Raw genomic sequence first — 23,552 nt, forward strand, 5'->3', positions numbered from 1 at the left:
AATGTCATATAGGCATAAATGGGCAAGTTCTTTTCCTCTTGAGTGGAACGAAAGTGAACTGAACTGTAAACCTGATCTTAATCCAAAGATGATGGTATCATTACCTGCTGCTGCATATTTAAAGAAAGAAGAAGTGTCATCATTGGCAGCAAATTTTACAGAAAAAAAATTTTCTTTGTAGATCACAGTGGAATCCAGACACTGCATTGCACGAAGGACACGTTGTCTCAGCACAGGAGCTGACTGTACTCATGCAACCTGTTTTTACCCAGAATTCCAGAAACCTCATCTTGTTCCTGCAAGATACAGTATGTAACATTAATTCCTCTTCTCTCACCAATGCCGAGTGCAAGTCTGTACCTAAATGCGATGCTGTGGCTCCTTCTCACCATTCTACCCTCTTTGTTTTTCAGCTTAGCATAGATGATTTCACGTACCACAGTGAATCCTACAGTAACAAGAATCCATTTCAAAATGTTCAGGCAAGTATTTATCTCTTTTATTTCTTTATATGCAGTATTTAAAATTCAGAAAAGATTCAAATACACAATAATAGGGAAAATTAAACTGAATTGCAGCAGTTTTCCTATATAAATTATTTATTGAGATTATTTTAGTTTATGCAGATGGATTAAAGAAAATCAACAGAGTTGGCAGAAGTGTTTTGTAGCTATTTTATTTCTGAAGATCAAGTTTTCAAAATTCATCATATGTAACAAAATTATTCCTAAACATGTTGCAATTTTGTATTGTAAAAAACAATATAAACTTCCAGACTGATGCCCCAAAATTCTGTTGTGAAGCCATAGGAAGAAAAGAAGTTATAGGAATCAATTATTTATTCCTGATTTTCAGAATTGAACATCTATTTTATTTCATAGAAATCGTATCTCTTTTAACTCATGCAGGGAGTTAACTGTTTCGTATTTGAATGTGGTTAATGTATGAGTAGATACTGAATTGCTTTAATCTTTGTGAAAAAAAGACATGCTACCTGAGTAATTTGAAATAAACTCCAAGCACAGAATCTAAGACGGAGTTCTCCTGAACCGGTCAGCAACTTCAACTTCTATTCTCAGTCAGGATGTTTACAGATTCTGTGCACGGTTATATAATCTCTGGTTATACTTACATGACATTTTATTGAACTGTAATCAGACAAAGGAAGTATTCACACGTGGAAGTCATAAGGGCATTACTGCAGGCGGTGCAACACGAACAGAGCTATTAGTAACGTAGCTGATGTCAGAGCACATGAGGAAGTGTAAATTCCCAAGCACCACAGAGAAAGCTGTATGTGTAATTAAATGCATAAATATTCACATATTACCTGTGTGTACATCTATACCATCTAAGAACCTCACGTCTTCCTTCTGTCACTGGTTCTGGAGGTCTTCATCTCTTTGTCATGTAACAGCATTTTAACACTGATGCTGGAACAAAAACCACTGTTCAGGGCGTGTACATGGGTTTTCTGAGGAATGAATGGGAGTAATAAGTCATTTGCAGCATTAGGATCAGCCACTGTGCTCACAGGCAGATGTACTGGTACTTCTCTGGTATGCCATATCTTCTCTGGGTTTAAAATCAATGTAAGGCTATGTCTGGAGCAAATTTTCTTGCGGCCTGACTGCAAAGCTGGTTTGATTTTAGAAGCTGTGTGAAACGTAGACGTGGCACTGCAAGCTCCTAATGATGTGGTGGTCTTACTTAAGTAGGCCCTGGATGTTTACGAGGAGGAATATTAAAGTATTTAAAACTTTCTTTTGCCTTGTAATCAGGACTCCATCAGCACTGTAGAGCCAAAGGCTTGTGATGAGTCCGGGGACAGATGGATTTAGGTATCGGGTGGTATACTGAGTGGGTTGGGGACCTACTGAAGCTAGTGAGAAAGTCCTCAGCTGAACAAAGGATCATGTTTAAGTAAGTCTTTGGTCTGTATCTGGCAGAGCAAAGATTTAAACCCAGGTTTTCAACAAGCTGAATAAATCTCAGGAGCTGTTTGTGTGCTTTCTGACCTTGCTTCTGTTCCCTTTCTGTCTTGGAGCTGAGAAACTTTTTCTCATTACAGCTTCTTTAAAGCCAGAAAGTTTCTTTTGACAAATTGCTCCCCTTAACTCTAGCACTTCCTAGATTTGTTCTGTTGAACTTGGCAATCTTAATACTTTTCTAGCATAGTTTTGTGCGGGTACGGTGCTGTAACTTGAGTGAAAGAGAATGAGATGTATAAATTAAATACTTCTTTTTCACCTAGGTGCTCATATGGAGAATTTTGTCAATATCTTTTAGCGCCAGAAAGGATCTTTATAATCATCCACTTCCATCTTGGATGTAACACAGGCTACAAAAATTTGTTCAGTTGCTATCGCATTGGTTGCACTCCACTTGAGCTACTTTGGGAAAGAAATCCATTCTTAATCATGCTATGAAAGACTCTGTCATAATATTCACAGTGCATAGGACAAAGTGAAGGTCAGGTCTGTATTTTCTCACTGGGTAAATTGGAATCTTTGATGTTGCATAATCACAAATTTTTATATCTTCACACTCTATATTATACAAGTGATTCATTAACCTATAATAGAAATTCCATGTCACTCGGATATCCTCCTTTTGAACTTCAGAAATGCAAATTTAGTCACAAACCTGAACTGGAGACCTCATTTAGAATGTATGTGTGCATGTAGCAGCACATGTACTGCAAGACGGAAGTGTTATTTGTAAAAGAGTTATAGGATTGTAAACCACGGAGAGATTTGCAGATATTAGATTTGTTCAGCTACATCAGCAGCTGTTCTGAGCTTTTGGGATCAATGGGTTTGTATGCAATAAAAGGATTCTATTTCCAGTTAATACAAATGGAATCTTACAGGTAGATCATTTATCTTAAACACTCAAAGTACTTTTTAATTAAATAATAAAATACAAAGATTAGCAATTGGGGAACTTTTTTGTCGAGCAGTCACCTATCCTACAAACTATTTTTCTTTAATATTAGCTTTGGCTTTCCCCAAACAGTGCTTAGCTCCTTGGAAGTGCAGTGTATGGTAACACACTCCAATTAGTGGCCAGCTGTGCAGCTACATAATTATTATTGTAACTCATTGCCATTCATGCTTCTATATCTCCATCATATCTTCACTCAGTGGTCGTAGACTGAGGAGTACTATTTAGTCATGTGTGATACAGAGGTCCTACTATAGCTTTGATTGTCTTTTTTCCCTTTCTCTTCACCTCTTTTAGTTTTGTTGTATTATTTTTTGGCAAGGGGGCATGCAGAACTGCATAATAGTCAAGATAAAAGTTCATCATAGGATTATTCAGTGACATGATGATGTTTTTTTCTCTAGCCTTTTCCCAAAAAATGACTAATATTTGATTTTTCAATTCTGATCACTATCAGACACTGAACTGACATTTTCAAAGAGCTATTGCGCTTCTTAAGGTTTCATTACTGAAGGGTAACACTAAGTTCTGAGTCTATTATCTATTATTGTGTACATAAAATTAGTGGGTTTTTTTCTGACCCTGTGCTCTGCTAAAATCAATTTACATTGAATCTCATCAGTTACTTTGTTGCCCAAGAAGTTGTACCAGAATTTGCTTCTGCAATTCATCAGTCAGGCCTTGCTTTTACTGTCTTGAATAATTTGGCATAATCAGCAGATTTTTTAGCTTAATATTTATGCCTTTGTACGAGATAATTTATAATTTATGAACATATGGAACTGAGCAGACCCTGGTGCAGTAACAGATACTTTTTTCTACCCCTTGCTTGCTGTCTCTTTAGCTACTCTTTACCTGTCCTTTACCTACCTCCATGTGATGACCACCTCTCTCGTGCTAAAGCAGCTTAATTTCTTTAGGAGTCCTTGCTTCGAGTCTCTGCCAAGTGCCTTTTGTGGATCCAGGTACACTGTATCAGCTGCAGCTCTCTGGTGTATGTGCCTGTTGACTCCTTCAGACCCATTCAGCAGAATTGTGAGGCACAACTTCTTCCTGCAAAAACCACATCAGCTTTCACAGAATCACGGAATGGTTTGGGTTGAAATGGACCTTAGAGATCGTCTAGTCCGAACCCCCCTGCTATGGGCAGGGACACCTTCCACTAGACCAGGTTGCTCAAAGCCTCATCCAGCCTGGCCTTGAACACTTCCAGGGATAGGGCATCCACAGCTTCTCTGGGCAACCTGTTCCAGCGTCTCACTACCCTCACAGTAAATAACTTCTTCCTAATATCTAGTCTAAATCTGCCCTCCTACAGTTTAAATCCATTACCCCTCGTCCTGTTGCTACATGCCCTTGTAAAAAGTCCCTCCCCATCTCTCCTGTAGGCATCCTTGAGGTACTGGAAGGCTGCTATAAGGTCTCCCCAGAGCCTTCTCTTCTCCAGGCTGAACAACCCCAACTCTCTCAGCCTGTTGTCACAGGGAAGGTGCTCCAGCCCTCTGACCATCTTTGTGGCCCTCCTGTGGACCCACTCTAACAGCTCAATGTCCTTCTTGCTTTGGGGGGCCCAGACCTGGATGCAGTACTCCAGATGGGGTCTCACGAAAGTGGAGCAGGGGGGCAGAATCACCACCCTTGACGTGCTGGCCATGCTTCTCTTGATGCAGCCCAGGATCTGGTTGGCCTTCTGGGACGTGATTGCACACTGATGGCTCATGTTCAGTTTTTCATCTACCGATACCCCCAAGTCCTTCTCCTCAGGGCTGCTCTCAAGCCATTCTCTGTCCAGCCTGTATTTGTGCTTGGGATTGCCTTGACCCGTGTGCAGGACCTTGTACTTGGCTTTGTTGAACTTCAGGAGGTTGGCATGGGCCCACCCACCATTTTCCTGGTATAATCCTTCCTTGTTGTTATGGTCTGTGTTTTATTCTTTGGTATAGTTCCTCCTGTTTTTGGACTTCAGGTTCACTTCTCTATAGTCCATCGGATCTGTCTGTAAGTCTTGAAAGAAAATCTGGTGTCATGTTTGCCACCATGCGGTACAGTGGTATGGAGGTTTGTTCAACAATACTTTCTGTAGCTGCAACATATTTTATCAGCTAAAGTACATCAGATCAGTTTTCATTAAAATCATAATATATAGGTTTATGCATACATTTAGAGAACACAGGTACAGTGTAAAAGTCTGTAAGATTAATAGTAATCGAGAAGTTAAAGTGCAACAATGATAATTTTCTTTGCAATTATCACTGTGTGTAGAAACAGATGTGCTTCTGAATCTGTTTGAATAGATTTTTCTTTTTTATAGATAAAACATTGACCAATGCTGTAGAAAATAAATATAATACTTTAATATTTTGAATGACATTTTCACAGGTAAATGATGAAGATTTAAAATATCTCCTTTACATGGAAGAGCCTGCCTCCTTCAGGTGTAGGTTCCCAGATATTTTCAGGGACAACACAGGACGCTTTTTCCCAACTAATATTTTTATTCTAGGACTGTCTATCAGCTTTGATGCCAAACATAAACTAGTCCAGAACAATGAGTATGCCCACATGATCTTTTCTAGAAGGATGCATGAGTCTTCAACAAAGATTCTAACGACAGGTTTTTAATCATAGACCAAAATTTACTCCATTCCAATTTCAAATTGCTTAGATGTAATATCAGTCCTGTTAAGGCAGAACTGAAACCAGAGCGGGGCATTTAAGTCCAAGCACAGCTTTGCCATAGTCCAGCTACTTGGCTTCAAAATGGCTAGGAATGTGGACAGAGTGATCCTGCACCTACCTTGAAAAAAAAACCTGAACAGCAAGATACGTAATCCAAGAGTGAAGTTTCTTGTAATATTTCACTGAGGAGAGGTGCTTCAGGGCACACTAAAGAAGGTAAAGGCACTCATAATCAGAGTAAGCTGCCCGTAGACATGTTATAGGTTCTGGTATTTAGTGTAGGAAGTTCTGCTGTCAGTCCAACAGCTTAATAGGAGGTTTCCTCCCTCTCCCCCTGCCTCTCCTGCTCCCTCTACCTCTCCCTCTTCCTTTTTCTCTCCCCCTCTCCCTCTTCCTTTCCCTTTCCTAGCTACTGTGTGGTTGTACCTCTGTTAGTCCTTTAGCAGAAAGCAAAATCAGGTGTTTCTCAGTAGTCCTTTTCATTTTCCAACCTGCTTTGGAGTTCTTGTGTTTTGAACATGCATGGTAGTTGAAACTGTAAAATGCTTAAAGCAACATATGGGAACTGTAAAGACAAGTGTGTGGTCGGCAAATGTCAAGAAGGGCAAACAAGAGACATGGGATCAGAATGGCTCTCTGAGGCTGATGAGTAGATATCCAGCTGTGTCTGCCCTTCAGGTGGAAAACAGTTGAATACCAGTGGCTGGAAGCTGAGACAGATGGCAGTGCAGGATTGGTTAGAAGCAGAGGTACAATTCAGATATTACTCAGTAGTGATGCATTTAATATCTTATTCTACAATAAATGAGTAATCTGCTTAATATATATCCTTGGAGGAAGTGGCTGCTGACATTCTGGCTGCTGCTAGGGGCCAAGGGATCAAAATATTGAAAATAAAATAAAACAGTCTACTGTTGCTCAGAATTTTATCTCTAAAGTTGTATTTGCAAACAAACCAAAATGAAATGCATCATCCTTTCCTTCCAGGCAGTGTAAAAACGCTACTCAAAGACCTGTGAACCAGCTCAGTGCTTTCCGCTCTACTTTAGTTTCTGCAGTTATTTTTCTATCAGTCTGGCAAATCAGACAATATCTCGTAATCCTCCCTTATGAGCATCTGTAGAAATGTGAAAATAACTAGGCTTTGCCTAGGAACGAAATCATGTGAGCAATTAGAAGGAACTGGAGCAGGTCAGAAAAATGGTAGGCAGGCAGAGAACAGACAAAAAGAAAAAAGAGTAGGAGGAGAAAAGTGTTAGCAACACCACAACACTTGCATCAGTTAAAGGGGGAGAGAGATTCTATGACAATTTAAATATCTGAATGTTGGATTAAGTGACAGACTCAATCTAGATTTAAATGTAGAAAATGCGAAAGCAAAGTTAACAAGTTGTAAACCGGGACTCAATGAAAAAAAAAATCTTCAAATATTCACCTTAAATTTGGGATACATTAATTTTGATCATTCTCAAGTCTCCATCTTGAATTTTCTTTCCCTGAATATTTGTAGTTAATTTCATTATCAAGAAATACCTTTGGAAAGGAGGTTTTTTGACTGTGCAGGTTTCAGATTTATAGAATGAGAATGTTTTTAAATGCATTTCACTCAAGTATTTGAATCAGAAACTCAGCTATGAGAATTATAAATAAAGTGATAGATAACACTGATGCTTGATTATCTGAACCAGTCCAGCCTGAGGTTTATAAATTGTGTTTTGAGTAGAAAGACACAAAGTACATGACCTGAAGTTTGTGTGTGTGTGTCTGGAGGCTCTGTAGGTCCTGAAACACGTAGCTTTTTAAAATTAATGGTTACAAATTAGACACTTATCTACACTGTGTGCTGTGCCACCAGGATGTACACAAAGGAAAGGTATTTATGATGCAAACTATGACTCTGTACTGAATAGAGCTGCTGGAACCTGAGGTGTCTAACAGTGATCCTTCTGACCTCCAAAGGTGTTTTGTTAGATGGTCACCTGATGAGATTTGCCTCTGGCAGCGTTCATAACCTGTCTCTTCTTGCTCTGCAAGCTCTCGAATACATTCTCCACCTTTCTCAGCTTGAGAACTTCTGCATCATCTGTCTCTCCTCTTCCACCACGTGTGTGGAAAGGACAGTAGGAATTTGATGTCACTGAGTGCCTTAAGGTTGCCCCAAGAATGTGCAATAAGATCAATGCAAGTGCCCCTTCACTGCCCCGTTCCAGGAGCAGCCTGCAGCCAGCATCAGACTGGTGAAACTCATGTAGTGTTTAACATGGTGGTTCCTTACCTTGAATATTATATTAAGGATATATATATATATAAGGTTTGTATTTAGTTATTAAGCAAGTAAATAAACTGTCCATAAATTTATTACAGGAAATTCTTCAGTCTTCTCCTTCATCTTTAGTTTTGCCAGCCGTTGACTGCGAGGCTACCACGTATCTTCTGAGATTTCTTCAGGAGTCAAGAGACTGGAAGTTAACAAACATAACTAATCTCGATGTCTCTCAGCTGGAAGTGAATACATCTAAACCAAATTTACTGGTGGTTCAGCTACAGCCACTTATCAGGTAGGAGTTTGTCACAAACGGAACTGACCCAAATGTGTGCACAATTTTTAAAGCCTTTGATAATGTCACTTGCATTCAGGAAAATAAATAAAAAAAAACCCAACAAAACAACAAAGAAACAACCAACCCAAAATGGAAGCTTACAGGATTAGTAAAGTTCATTTTCTTGCGAGGGAGAATTCGATGTTTTTTAAAGTCCCCTGATGAGCCTACCAGGTGTAATAGATGAATTATGTTGAGAAAGTCAGTCAGGTGTTCCTGTTTTGTCTGCCACATTATATGAGAACAAAGGGACAACTAACAAAACTAAATGGCAACACAAGTTTAGCAGAAAAGCTGAATTATTTTATGCAACACATGATTAACCTGCAGAATAAATTGCTAGAAGGCATTCCAGGGGTCAAAAAATTGGCAGGATAAATAAGCCCACAAGTAAACATACAAACGAACCTGAAGATAATAAGGGAATAAAGAGACAGGTTTTCATCACTCTAGAAGGAAGAGGAGGGCTATAATTCTTCATGTTTCCAGGCCTATGACAACTGTGATCTAATAGAGTTAGAGAGAGACTGTTCCTCCAGGTGAATGTTGGTGTCTGACTGTTACTTCTACGGGCTTTCCATCTCTGTGGACTGTCTGGTATGGAGCACTCCTGGCCACTGGGTGTGGGTCACTGACTTGATCTAGATTGGCAGCTGTTCTAATCATTTCAGCAGAAAGCTTTGTAGTACACACACAGTCATACTGAGGACTGATGTCAACGTATGCTTAGGAAATATAAGGCATGGGTATGTTGAATCCCTCTGCTCGGTTTTCCATGCTCTTTCCTCTTCCCAGCCTGTTACTTGGGCATTCATACATGTTGGTATATGGTAGGTACATGGGTCAATGGGTCCTAAGGAAGCACAGTCATAAGTATCATGTCATTACACAAATAAAGACATCATACCCATTTTAAGGAGCTCAAGTACAGATGTTAGATGAGAGAACAACACCCAATTAAAGAGAAGCTGAGGAGAGAATGGTCAAAATAACATCAGTAGTCTGGCTTATCTGCAGCTATGGAAGTTTGAAGGGTTTGAGGAATCAGCTGAGGTTGTCATCCATGTACTACTAATGGCTTTGCAGAGCAAAAGTATCATAAGGAGGAGATGAGAGAGTGATGGAGGGACTGATGATGAAAGTAATCCCATTCCTTGTCCGTATCTTTGCACATTTCTGGTTCATATTGTTCTTGTCTAGAAAAGAATTTTAATTATTTTTCTCCCACTCTTTTTGTAGTGGTTTAAATGAGATTTCCACCGAGGAAGCAATTGCTGAAAATGGTAAGTGATACGACCAAGATATAACTAGCATTTCATCATTTAAGTGTATGTTTTCACTTGAGCAGATTGTATTCTCTAGCTCCTGGGTTTTGCTGTAATATTACTATTTAAAGGTTTTCTTTCCCTGCCTCTATAGTACTTACAAGCAGTCAGTTGTCATAGTGTTGAAGTACTGAGTGGCTGACTCAAAATCCACTGTAATGGATACAGCTCTGTGACCTGAAATGTAATGATAATTCATCTCTGCTTCAGGCATGGACCTTTGCTCATGCTCTGAGATCCTCTCAGACCAGAGTATGAACCCTGCATCTCCCTGCTGCTCTGACTGCCTCCTTGGATCTCGCCTCGCACACCAGCAGCTGGAGGTGTCAGGCTCATCCAGTAGTTTAAAGGTCTTGGTCTCAACAAGAGGGTGTCTGAATGAACAGGAAATGTTTTTCCAATTTTTGTAAAGTGTTACTGATGCCCTTGACACCTTTGATTTTAGAGTTTTTTGTTGGTTTTGCAGGTCTTTAAGACTGCTTCTTAAAGTCGAATCTTTCCATATAACGCCATAATAAAACTTTTCTTGCCTAGCATCTGTCTGAAAAACTGGTGCCATACACCAAAGAGGCACTGAGAGGCATCTGGTCTTTTTGCAGGGCTTTTCACTTACTACGCTAAATTAGAGTTCATGTTATGAAGTCTGCAAATCACTGTTTCAGGGCCACACATTGTGGAGGAGTGTGGGCTGATAATTAAACAGTCTCCTTAGTGCCTATAACTGCTTCTACCCAGAGCTGAGGGTGTAAAATCAGAAACACATTTGAAAATCAGGTGAAAACACCTCAGGACTGAAGTCAGTAGTATGTTATTTTCTCTCTGTTTTTGCAGTACTCCAAAGTGAATGTGGTTTTTATACTCAAATAACCAGCTAGATTTCCATCTCTGAATTGCAGAGGGGTTGTTTAGTTCTCCCTTCTTGTCCCCAGAACATACTAGATAGGAAAAGCCTTGGCTTAATGTTGGCCTTGGCTAAACATTGGCTTTTTCTTTACGGGAAATTTCTTTCATCAGCTGCACAAACCCAAGAATAAGCTTCCCAAACCCTGTCTCAGACCACTTTGTTTTGGAACAGCAAAGTTAACGGGGGACCTGTGGGATGATGGAGGAGCAGGCTATGCCAACTTTCCAGTTAGTTTCAGCTAGCTGTTACCAGGAAAAAAGTGTGTGGATCAGGGAAGATGTGCCATTTTGTATGGTCGAGTGCAAAATCTGCACTTAGCATTCTGTGTCTCAGCTGCTCTTTAGAGAAGTGGGAGTGTGGACTGAATCCTCACCTTCTGGTTTGTTTGCCAAAGCAGCCACTCAATGCACTGCTGAATAAAAACTGGAAATAATAGCAGGAGGAAGTTTTAGTTCAAATGAACGTTACTGAGCCACAGTTCCTTAAAATCATCCCCCTGAAGGTGGGTGCAGCAGATGGGAGAGAGTTGGAGAAGAATCTTTCCAAAAGTAGTAGAGACGTGTCCCAAATAGTCTTCCAAGTCACGCAGTCTGGTCTAGGTGTCTAGGTATTGTTTGCAGCACAACCACAGTCATTTGCCAAATATTGCTGTCAGGAGACCCTTCAAGGTCAGAACTGCTTGCAAGGTTGTGAGTTATTGGTGTTTGTTATGGAGTGACTGCTGCTAGATCCTACCTGTGTAAGCAATGAAAAATACTGTTTGTCACATACCTGCAACATGACAAGAGAATTGTTAACCCATAAATATTGCTTGTAAATTTTTTTTGTGGTGCCAACAGTAAACCCCTAGAAAAACACTGCAGACCTGTAGTAGGCTGCCTAGAAGTTCACTAAGCCTCCTATGTTTGCCACAGCAACTTCTTTCCTTTCCTCTTTAGAGGGTTTAAAAATCGGATGTAGTTAAATGTCAGAGAAATCTCTCCTGCTGTTTTACTCACTGCAGACAGGAAGCTCTGTAAGGCAGAACAAATGGGCTCAGATTCTGCCCAAGGGAAATGTGCTGTTCTGAAATACGTAGAAGCTGGTATAAGCAGAGGTTTTTACTGTGTTATTAAAATGAGGCTCATTATGAAATCCAAACTGGAATTCAGAATCCAAATCTGCTCAAGTTTCAAGGGATTCAGACTTACTGTTTTCTTTATGCTTCTTTTCAGTATTCTTTCTTTTGCATGAAGTAGACTTTGACATAAATTACTCAGGTTTTGCCAGTTTTCTTAAACATTTCTCTGCTCAGGAGAAGGTTGCATCCTGTCATGTCAGTCTTACCTGCTGGAGCCAGCATACCTCAAAATCAATGGCAAAGGTGCTCATGACTCCACCTGCATAAGATGAGGCCCTTTAATTGCTATGGCATGGATTCCTTTTTCCACTCTGATTGTCACTGCATTCCTCTTCCCTCTCTTTCTTTTCTGTCCCATTTTTCCTCCTCTGATCTTGTTCTTTTCTTTCTCTCTTGTTCATAGTTTATGCTCTTCCTTTCTTTTCACTTTTATCCTTCTAAAACGTTTCTTCTCGGTTTGCTTCTCCCATCCCTTTCATCCATGTGTAAAATCACACAAAGAAATTAAGGTAGATTAGCAATTAATAATAGCACTAATCCTGCATTCACTGATGAAGTTCAAAGGATGTGTCTTCCATGAGCTAGAAAGGCTTGATCCTTCCACCAGGGCATAGATGCAGGTAGCTATGCTAATTGGAAAGTGTTGTCTTAGACAAAATGTTTTGCATTCATAGAACTATGTAGTGTTTCCTTGATCTATGCAATCTAAAATAATTTTTTGAAAAAGCATCAGTAGAACCACTCTAAAAAACTCCCACTTCAGTAGAACTGCTCTAAAATCACCCTAACATCAGTATCACCATCTGGAGATGCCTCTTACTCCATTAAGGAAAGAGCCTGGGATGATTAATGTTCCCATGTAGGCATGTAATCTAGGTTCTTTAAAACATGGTGAACAGTCTGGGCCCTTTTCCTTGGAGAATTTGCAAATACTTCATAAGCAAGGTGGACTATGTGGCTTGGGAGAGGTTTGATCGCAGACAAAGATCTATATCAACTCTGCTGTCATAAGGGTGTTCACAGCAGCTTCTCTGAATGAAGGAATGGCCTCTAGAATCTTCCTGAAGAAGAGTTATGTATGTTACTGGTAACTATAGTTACATGTAGCTCCTTACTGATGTGAAATGCAAATAATGTGTTATTTCAGAAAGCTGTCACTTGCTTTAATGAAAGAGCAAAACAGAGACAATCTACGCATTTTTCTATGTATTATTTTTTCTTCCACAAATTTGAGCTGAGGCTGCTGAGAATTTCCAGTGAATTGTACTCTGTGCATATAGAATACAAAACCTACATTATGTAATGCCTTGGACCTCCGCACCCAAAATAATTACACTAGTAGTATATAAGCAGTTGGTTTTTTTCTGAATAAGTCTATTTCTTATAGTAGATCCTTTTAGCAGTAATTTACATAGCTATGATTCTTGACTTATATGAGGAAACCAATTTGGTTAAAACCCTGCAGAAAAGCCAATGCCTGCATTTTTACGAAAGCTAAACATTCTACTCAGTCAGGAGACCACAGTTACAATAAATAGATGAGGTTAAAAAGGATAATAATATAAGCTCCTCTTCCAGTACATGAAAATGAAATAAAATTTCTGTGAATTATAACCTCAAAATCTGAGAAGCCTGTATGTCCAGGCTATAAAATATCCATTCACCAAACTAGTACACGGATGAGAAGTGGAAAGGCACTGAAACAGTAAATGGGAGCCTGTTTGTTTATTTCTCTGTCAGTCACAGTAACAACACTAATAATGGTTCTTGTTTCACAACTGTTATGCAGATGTTAGTATTTCTGCGTACAGCTTGAAAAAGTTTATCATTTATAAGTATTTGTCACAAGTGCTGTGGTTTCAGAACTAAAGGAGGATCTTCTGTAGAGGCATCTTTGTATCTCTTTGAAAGGTCCTGTCTTCCTTACTTGGCTTTTCCTTCCTTTTTCTGAAATATTTCATCCTTTGGCCTCCACTGTAGTCAACACCAAAATTTTCCATATCCTGTTGAAGGTGCAGAATCAGGCTTTAAATCCACTGAAGCAAAAAGGAATATTGCTGCCCCAAACATAGCACTATGTTTTGAGTATTGTTTCTCAGTGACTGCTTCTGTGTACTTTGTAATTCACAGAGTAATCCTACTTAAGCTTTATTGTTTGTTTATTAACTGGTCACTTGACAGTATATGCATCCTGCTCTCATCTTGTGATTTCTTCTGTTCTTGCTTTTAGTTGCCCAAAGTTCAGCCTTTCAGGTATTGTTTCTATGATATTTACTTTTCAGTTTCAAAATCACCTCTTTTTCTGAACTGTTGTAATGTATCTGGTTTGTCTCACTGAAATTGTGCTTTTTACAAGGCACTGAACGTGTCTTATCCCATTTGTACCTATTGACATATAAATGGTACAAGCACCTAAATTGCTTAAATAAACTAAATAAGCTTAAACATCTAGCTCGTTACTTTGCCAACTACTGTAGAATTTTAGCTTTCTCAGCTTACAGAGTTTGTTAAATTATATATGCTTCTATTTATAGACAAAATAATTGGAAGACTGACCATGGATCTGCAGGAACGAGGGATTCATTTTTCAGTAATTTATACTGCAGTGAGACCTTCAAGGGTGAGTAATCTTCAGTCCCTAGAATGGTCAGATTTTTGGCATCTAACAACTTAATGTTTACAGAGGAATGCTGTAGATGATTTTCAAGATTACACAAGCAAGCAGTCTGTATTATATGAGGTTTTGACCAGAAATTATTGCATGAATTTTCATGTACAATACCTGTATCACATAACTATTGATGTTTTACTGTTCTAGGAGTCTATAAATCTGCCGTTGTCTTTAGAACCTATTATTATTTTTAAAGACTGTAATTTTAGGGTTTTTTCTATTTAATCCTAATGGTTTTATAGTAAATTCTATACAGATTTACAACTGGAAGGTTAAGTTTTCACCCTTGCTGATAGTCAGAACATCATTTATAGATCCCATCATATTACATTAGCTGAATAGTTATTTATGCAGAGTTATGTTTTGTATGACATACAGGTTTTAATCCAGAAATACTCAAATTTTAATTTTAATGCAATTAAATGGAAGATGGTCATGCCTTGAGGAAAACAGAATACAGTTCCCACTAAGAAGAGGGGCATATCAGGAAGAAATTCTTTACTGTGAGGGTGGTGAGACACTGGAACAGGTTGCCCAGGGTAGCTGTGGGTGCCCCATCCCTGGAGGTGTTCGCGGCCAGGTTGGATGAGGCTTTGAGCAACCTGGTCTAGTGGGAGGTGTCCCTGCCCATAGCAGGGGAGTTGGAACTTGATGATCTTTAAGGTCCTTTCCAACCCAAACCATTCTATGATTCTGTGATATGAGGGATGAGCTGTATGCTAAAAATCAGCAACGTTGAAAGAAACATATCTGTCTGTTCCAGTGGTAACACATCTGACCTCCTAATATGATGCGCAGTTTAATTTGAATTTTAATTCAAACTCAAGATAATGTCATTTGAGAATACAGAAGACATGATCGCCTTGGTTTAGGCAGCAGGCAAGCCATCAGTGGGGTTGTCTAGATCTAGTGTGAGCACTGCAGACACCATCTTGAGAAGCTGGAGGGTTTTCAGGAGGGAAGACAAAGAAAAATTCACACCTGTTCTTAACACAAGAACAACACCTAGAAAACCTGTTTTAAATGGATATGGAGTGAAGCTTATCCAAAAGAAGAATAAGAGGCAACTTGACTGCACTTCATAAATGTTCTTTAAGGCAAAAGTGGATGAGCCCCCCCCAAAGGTGTTCTGTGTTTGATCAGAAATAATCTGGGTTTTTGCAGGAAGGTAGGATCTTGAACCTGTGGCTATCAAACAAGATGATCAGAATAGTCCCTTCAGACTCTAGGAAGAAGGCTAGTTCTACTGAAGAAAAACACAAATTTTCTTAAATAATCCACCTTTTGAAATTAATTTCCAGAAACTGGGTTTTGAAGGCCAGGGTGAGAATACAAAGACAGAGCAGCAGGAGGAAGCTCACATTGATATTCTCTGTGCTGTATGTTTCTTGTAAAGGAGAGGACGTGAATCCAAGAATTTTGATCTTCCTTTTTTGCAAATACTGAATTATTTTTTAGCAAAGATTCAAAATAGAAATAGAAACTATTTAGTAATTCTGGCTCTTTATTGTTTGAAATCAAAGGGACATAGGCATTGTTAGCTGCAAATTGCATTTAGAGCTATTGGAATGAAAAATATTTTTAATTAATGAAAGAATTGGTGTCAAGAGAAGGAATTTTTCAAGCAATTTAAAAAATTTGTTGAATTTTAAATCTATGCATATTTCCTCAGGCTTTCTAAATTAAAGTGACTTCGTTTGAGCAACTGGAGTACTTTTAAATAATTAAAGCAATGTATTTTAAGATGTTCTGCATTTTTTAAAAATAAGCAATTTAAGCTTTTCTTAATTCTTTAAATTCAATGCTATATAAAACCATTTGAAGCATTTTTTTTGTCCCCCACAGTAACTTTAAGTTATTTCAGTTCTTTCAAGGTTATCAGCTTCTGTACAGAACTAGAAAAGGCAAAATGGAAAGTACCTTTGAGGGTTCATCGGTCTGTACATTTGCATGTAACCTCTTCCTAGAATGTATTGCATATCTTTGGCTGTGGCTGAATTACAGATGTGAACTGTTTTGTAACCTGAAGCTGAAGGACTAACTCCCTTTGCTTAAGCTATAAAGACTACATTCCATGGTCTAGAAGTTACAGGGTCACTCCTCAGTGATAACCCAGATCACCATATATGAAAGTAAAAGGCTTTGATAGTATGGAGAAAGATTTTACATTACTTAGAACATTTGAAAATGAATAGCAATCATTCAGTATGAATGAGTCCATTTACTCAGTTGGCTTTTTCTTGCTGATGAAAGAAATGAGGTTTAAACATGACACTTAAAAAAAAAATGACAAGTCTTTCTGATCAGGTAAATTAATTTTATGCAATGAAGCTCCCAAACACTGGGGCTATGAGATAACTTCTCTCCTGATAGCTTTATCTCCTTGCTGTTAGGCAGTCAGTGGCTTCATAGCATCGTCTTCTTATGTTCATTCTTCCATTGCCCCAAGCAGAGAAAAATAAATGTGAGAAATGCATATATTGAAAAAGATTCCAGACTGGTGTTAGCTCCACAGAAAGTGAATTACTGAGACAGGAAGCAAAACTCTCCTATGACTGAGTATCTCTTCTGATTTGATGAGAAAGAGCTGTTTAATTTAGTCAGTGCAGCCACATATCCCTTTGAGCTATCCTACTTATCAGTTAATAACCCCAATGTATGATGGAGATTTATTCAGGCTGGGTTTTGTTCTGTTCCAGTTTCAGAATTTGAAGCTGGAAGACAGAATTAAGACCCTGAAACAGAGGCTGTTTGGTGACCTATATGAAATGCTTTCACTAATCAGCTGATGATTCCTCTGCATATCCCATCATGTTGTAAAAGAGCTGCCTTCTTCCAACAAGGCAACCGCCACGTATTGCAGCTCTTCTGAAATATTTTGCCTTCAAGGTCTGGCTGAGTTGGGCTGACACTGAAACAGTGATTTGTATCACTTAATTCTGGGCAAGTGAAGTGTAAATGTCTACATCTGAAGTCATCAGCCAGTGTTCTTTTTACAAAGACTTGTTAGGATATGATCCTTCTGACCTATTTTGTAGGGGACTGCTGCAGGATGAGAAGAAACTCACCCTTCATAATCTCCTCTGTCTCTGACAACCAAAGAGGCAGTCCTCATGCTTAGGTCGGTTCTTGACATATACATTTAGTCACACAACTCTCACTCAGCATTTTTAATCTTCTTTTCCATTAAAAAAACCAGAAACTTATCCCAAGAATTGAGGAGTCTCCTGCCAGGCCTTTCTTCCCCGTTGAAACACATTTGATAGTTTATTTTTCTTCAGGAGAATCAAACCCCTCTTCAGTCCTTGTTCCACTATTGCATCAGGAGTTCTCATGAATTTTTGTGTTCTGAGGGACTATGATCAAAGTCACCCCTCCTACTTGTGCTTGCTGCTAATTAGGTGTTTTTTTGGCCTGTGGTTGTAATACATAATTTCGCCTGTGCTGTTGTAATTTGAGAGGTTAAAAAGGTTGCAGTGATTGAAAGATAGATATGACTCAAATTGTAAATCTCACCATGTTTCCCATCCTTCAGATCCTCATGGTGTCCATGTCACATTTTTACAAGTTTACTTCTGAAACTTCTGTGAGACTGAGTTTTAAAGTTATCTCTTCCCAGATAGATTGAATGCTGAGAACCACAGATTTCCAAAAGGAGATTTATGGCTGCTTCCCAGCTGATACTCTTTTTGCTGACTCCACTTTTTACAGATGCATTGTGAAGTGCTGTTTAAACCTTCTCTACTGCCTCCACAATCTCAGATAGTTTCAGCTACTGTAGGCTTTTGACTGCTTCATTCTGCAAGCTGTCTGCTCCAGTTGGTGTTTAAGTGTGTTGAGTCTTTGATCCCACTCAGAGACAAGCAATATGAGTTACCAGAACTTTATTCAGCTGTAAGGAACATGGGCATCTGCAACACAAGAGATTGCATCTAACACTTAAAAAAGTGTCTCTTTAAGGTATCCTGGGGGCCTACAAGAGAGATGGGGAGGGACTCTCTATCAGGGAGTGCAGTGATAGGGCAAGGGGTAATGGTTATAAGCTGAAAGAGGGCAGATTTAGACTAGACATTAGGAAGAAATATTTTTTCCTGTGAGGTTGGTGAGGCACTGGAACAGGTTGCCCAGGGAAGCTGTGGATGCCCCATCCCTGGAGGTGTTCAAGGCCAGGCTGGATGAGGCTTTGAGCAACCTGGTCTAGTGGAGGGTGTCCCTGCCCATGGAAGGGGGGTTGGAACTCAATGATCTTTAAGGAGCCTTATAACCCAAACCATTCTATTATTCTATGATCCTCAGGTGCTATTGATGTGCACCCTGGCTGAAAAGAGTATGAAAAGGTTTTATCTTCTTTAACAAGTGCTTGTGGTTGCATTTTCTTTGTTTCTGCCTTCTACCTAGTGGATTTTTAAAAATGCATTACATTTTGCAGTGCTGCATCTTCCACTTGTATCCAGCCCCTCTCTTTTGTTGACTATTCAATTCACCACTCTGAGGAAGCTAAACTCTGCAACAGCCGCCCCACTGACTTCACAGTTTCTGATTGACAGAATGCTTTTAACCATTTAATATACTCAAATATTATATAATAGGAGCTTTCCCATGAACTGAATGCTAGAAAAATGCTTATAAAGCCATTTGCTAGAGTTGGGGTTGCAGGGTGGATGTCTTCATGCATCCTTGAATACAGGAATTGCCTTATTCATTTGTTCTTATATTTTTGACATTTGAAGGAGCAATTATAGTTTGACATAGTATAATAAAGCATCAGTACTTCCAACCTAAAAGCAGAAATCACAGGAATTCCTCATCCTTTTGTCCTCTCCTCTCCTGACTTGAAGAATTCTATTATACTAAAAAATAAACTTTAACTTGTAGATGAAGAATACGCACTTAATTATTTCCTAGCTAACTCAGGTTTTCTTTCCACTGAATAGAGGCAGAGGGGTTTTTTTTAAATAATTTCAAAAGAACTGCTGGTTGAAGCCAGTTAGATGTCACTCTAGAGGAAAAAAACTGATCAAACATTTAGCCAAATTATCTTGGAAATTTACTGCTAAGGATGTGAGCAATGCTTATTAACAATTCTGTATGATTTATTCCATGTGTTAGTGGGGAGTTCAGGGAAATAACTGAAAAACAGTGTTTTACCTTTAACCCTAGACTTTGCGATAGGGCATTAAGATTCACTTACTTTAAACATTTTTGCAACTTTAGATGAATTCTGTCTTAGAAAAAAACCCCACAAATTGGTAAAATGCAGATATAAAAATTGCAATGAATACTCTTGAAAATACATTCATATATAGGCAGAGGTCATAAACACAGTAATTCAGATAAAAATTAAGGTGTAAGGCTAAAATAGGATAGAATAAATGGAATGTGTAACTGTAAACAAGCATATTGATATGGCATATTGGTAGGCATGCTAAAAACTTTCTGGAAGGAAAATGCCAAGGTAAAAACTTCATTAGAGTGACAGAATGGATCTGTAAAGGACTGCTGCTGTATCTTAAAGGAAGTTTGGATTCAAGGAGACAAAGATAAGTATTCTGGAAATTCTAGAGTCCTACTCTAGGAACAGAGTCCTTTGAAGACTGAGGCCAAACATAGCATCCAAGTGATGTGTCTTTAACTGGAAAATTAAAATGATCCATGTATCTGCAACTTGGTGAATTGCCCAGAAGCCCCATTAATTAATTTAGTCCAAAATCATATAGCAGACTTAAAGAGATTCAGAGGAATAATGTGCAAAAGACATAAAAACCATTAATAAAAACACATTAGGCAATAAAAACACATTAGACAGGAATTCTTTCAGAGACCATTGGATCTAATGAAAAAGAGAACTCAAAAAAATGAGTGACAACACAAAGCCAAATGCATCTATGTGTTGATCATCTCTGTTGTGGAACATAGAGGAGTTCTCACTTCGAAGACTTTCAGTAATCATTGAGCCTCAAAAATTGTTGCTGTTACTGAGGTGGTAGTAGAATAAGTTGCAGAATAAATAAATAAAATGAATAGTATCTTATCACCAAAGTCAGACAATTTTCACGTAAGTTTTAACTAAAATAAGATAAGAAACTACCAAACTATCAATTGTCATAATTTATAATGTACAAGTTATAATTTATGTAATATATATTGTATATATAAAAATTATAAATTAGTTTGGCTTTAATCCCAGAGGAGCAGGAAGTGGCAAGAGTGACATGGGGTTTTGAAAGAAGCTTCATATCTCTGGAGAAATGCAACCAAGAAACCTACCTCCTGTACTGACAAAACTGGTTGAAACTAAAATGGTAAAAATGTGGATATGAGAAGAAAATATAATATGGATTTGCTGTTCTCTGAGAGGCATAAAATACACAGGTAAAAGTGATTCTGTTGCTACAGTAAAAAAAGATAAAAAAGTAAAATTATTTTGGGGCAGAAATAACAAAAAAAAATACAGGTAGGAAACACAGGATATAAATAAAGGATTGGTATTTACAGTAGGGAGTAATTACCAGTGGGATTCCATGGGGACTGATGTTGGAACCTGTGCTGTTCAACAGCAGCATTGTTGATATGGAAAGGGGGCTGAAATCCGAAGGTTCCAAAGTTTGCTGATGTACTGACAAGCTGGAGAAACCACCTACAGCACTGCATTACTGGGTGATAAAATGACACCTGAAATCCAGTGTAAAGAAAAGTAACACACCTAAGGAAAACCTTAAATATGCATATTACACTGTGGTGAGTGGCTGCTGTTTCTCAGAAAAGAGATTCTGGTGCAACCATGGGTAGATCTCTAGGAACATCCCAGCAGTCAGCAGTGGGATGAATAGCAAGCAGAGTGGTACCAATCATTTGGAAAGGAAGAGGGCAAAGCGACAAGTTAATCAGTTCACTAAGCTCTTAGTGAATGCACGTCTGCTGGTGCAATAGTGTGTGTGATTCTGGCTACCCCATCTCCAAAGGGATACAGTAGAGCTACGAGACTGAAACATTTTAGCTAGGAAAAGTGACAATTCAAGAGAGAAATGATAAATAAAGCCACCAATAATATGGACGGGCTAAACAGGAAATAATTATTCACTGTCTCTGGTCAGTATTCACGTTCATCACCACTCACAGGCCATAATGCAGGAATTCAGGAGCACCAAATTCCTTTAAAGAAACAAAATTAACTTTTTTGGGGTGACAAAAGTACGTAGATTTCAGTGATTTGATGAACTAATGGAAGAAATACAAGAAGGAAGAATGGAAGGAGGATCCTATTACACGTGTGAGTTTGAATGCAACCTTCAGCTCTGAAGGTTTCTAACCCAAAGATTACAGAAATCAAGGAGGGTATCCTGGGACAAGTATTCTTTGTATTTACCCTTTTCTTATTTTTAACTGCCAGTTACTATCAGTAGCACTGACAGGGAGCTAGGTGGACCTTTGGTCTCACACTGTTTAGCTGGTCTTGTGTCTTGGCAGTGGAAGGTTGTGATATTGACATAGTGTTTCTCTGGGACAGGAATGCAAAAGATAATATGTAACTTATGTAACTAAAGGCCATGAGCCAGAAAAGGCAGCCGACAGGCTAAACAAAGCTCCACTAAAGGAAGTTCATGGACTTTCCTCCTCATGCTTGCCTATTAGGTAGTTGTAGAATTGCCACTTTTGAAAAGGAAAATAATTGCCACATCAGAAAAATGCCTGCTGCTCATAAATCCTTGCTCTGCTGTCAGCCAGGAAATCCGTAACAAAAAATGACTGTGACAGCTGGGAATTGGGTAGGTAGCACCCCAAACTTGGTGCAGTTTTCCCTCCATTCAGTGCAGTGAAATGGGTTGGATTCTCAACATCGCTGTGATTAAAGGTCTGCAAGCTGCCTCCAGGAGCTCTGAATCCCTTCTGCCTTCATTGCTACTGGCGAGCACAGAAACTTGTGTCTTCAGCACCTTCTCCAGACACCAAAGCCCATAGGCATGATCTTTTCCAGAGGCAGGCATGCATTCCCATTTTGGGGAAGCAAAGAGTTAGAAACAGGGAACAATCCCATCCACCCAGGGGATCACAGTGTACATTTCTCCTCCCAACACATTCCTCGGGCTGAAGAGCCAGGAGCTCAGTGCTGCGTGGCTAGGTAGCTCCTGCATGTAGTCAGAGCAGCATTGGCCTAAACATCTGTCTGCAATACTTGCCTTCCTTCCCTTTGTAGGAAATCAAATCGATACAGCTGGTAGAATAAGCTGGTGCAACCACAGGGATGCCCCGAGCACTGGCAGAAGCATTTATATCCTGCACCATTTGATTGCTATTGCAGCCTCTGTTCTCTGTATGAAAGGAATAGCTGATAGAAGAACAAAGACACACTTTACCAACACATGATGTAAAACTTTGCCAGTAATTGGCAAAACACAGATCCCTGATCCTGGGAAGTGTGTGTCATCTGATGGCAGAAGAACAAACTCCAAAGATTTAGTGCATCCAATCTGTAACACAGTTAAGACCAGTTAGAAGAAACCTGCATTATTTAATTTTAGTTTCAACTGGCGTATTCCATCTTTCTTTTCACTTTAGAAAATAATTCATTAACTTCATGTAGTGCCACAGAATGTTTTGATTTTGGAAAGTCAGTGTTCTGTGGTAGGAAGACCTTTTGTTGCGCAGTTCTAGATCTGCTGTATTTGTGCATGTAGTGATTGTGTTTTTCTCTATTTTTGAACTCTTACCCTGCATGTGACCCCCTGAGGTGTTAGACTCTGTTCAAAGCCATCAGCTAATGATTTTTTGCCATTTGAAACAGAAAAGAGAAGCCATGGTTATTCATACATAGCCATTGTCATATACAGCCATTAAACTCGTAAGTACAGCATACATGCTTCTGAAATTAGGATAGAGGATGATGTTTTTTATGTAATTTTCAAGGATATTTATGACTTTAATTGAGAAATATATCCTTGCTTTAGTGATGTATAGTTCTATTGAAATGTTCTCTCTAAAAGTTACTTTTATGAAATCCTACAGGCTTTCCCATAAAAATCTGTGAACCTGGAATTATATGCAAGCCTCTCTTCACAAAGTTTGCACATTAGAGCTTTAACAGGCAAAGCTAAGAACTAGACCAGTGTGTTAGTAAAATGTTGACAGACTGTTATGGCAGTGTTTGTGTATTGAAATACAGATCTTATTTCTTTCTGAGGACTGTATTACTCCATCCCCTGTAGCTGATAACTTTAAATTGAATCAGATTTCAGTCACCTAATATACAGTATCTTTCTTTTTAGAATGTTGTCTAATTAGAAAATTGACTGATTACAGAAACTTGGGG

At 38.8% G+C, this 23,552-nt stretch overlaps 1 protein-coding gene across 1 annotated transcript in view; it reads left to right on the forward strand.

Annotated features, from left to right (window-relative positions):
- The window catches only part of ATP6AP1 (ATPase, H+ transporting, lysosomal accessory protein 1), a 54,762-nt gene that overhangs the window by 7,195 nt on the left and 24,015 nt on the right, over positions 1-23,552 (forward strand). Inside the window, exons 2-6 of the mRNA XM_010082916.1 lie at positions 182-308; positions 414-482; positions 7,990-8,183; positions 9,465-9,508; positions 14,109-14,194. Of these exons, the coding sequence (XP_010081218.1) occupies positions 182-308; positions 414-482; positions 7,990-8,183; positions 9,465-9,508; positions 14,109-14,194 (520 nt within the window). The remainder of the gene's footprint in view (positions 1-181; positions 309-413; positions 483-7,989; positions 8,184-9,464; positions 9,509-14,108; positions 14,195-23,552) is intronic.

The sequence above is a fragment of the Pterocles gutturalis genome, unplaced genomic scaffold, assembly GCF_000699245.1.
Source record: "Pterocles gutturalis isolate BGI_N339 unplaced genomic scaffold, ASM69924v1 scaffold10040, whole genome shotgun sequence".
NCBI classification, from domain to species: domain Eukaryota; kingdom Metazoa; phylum Chordata; class Aves; order Pterocliformes; family Pteroclidae; genus Pterocles; species Pterocles gutturalis.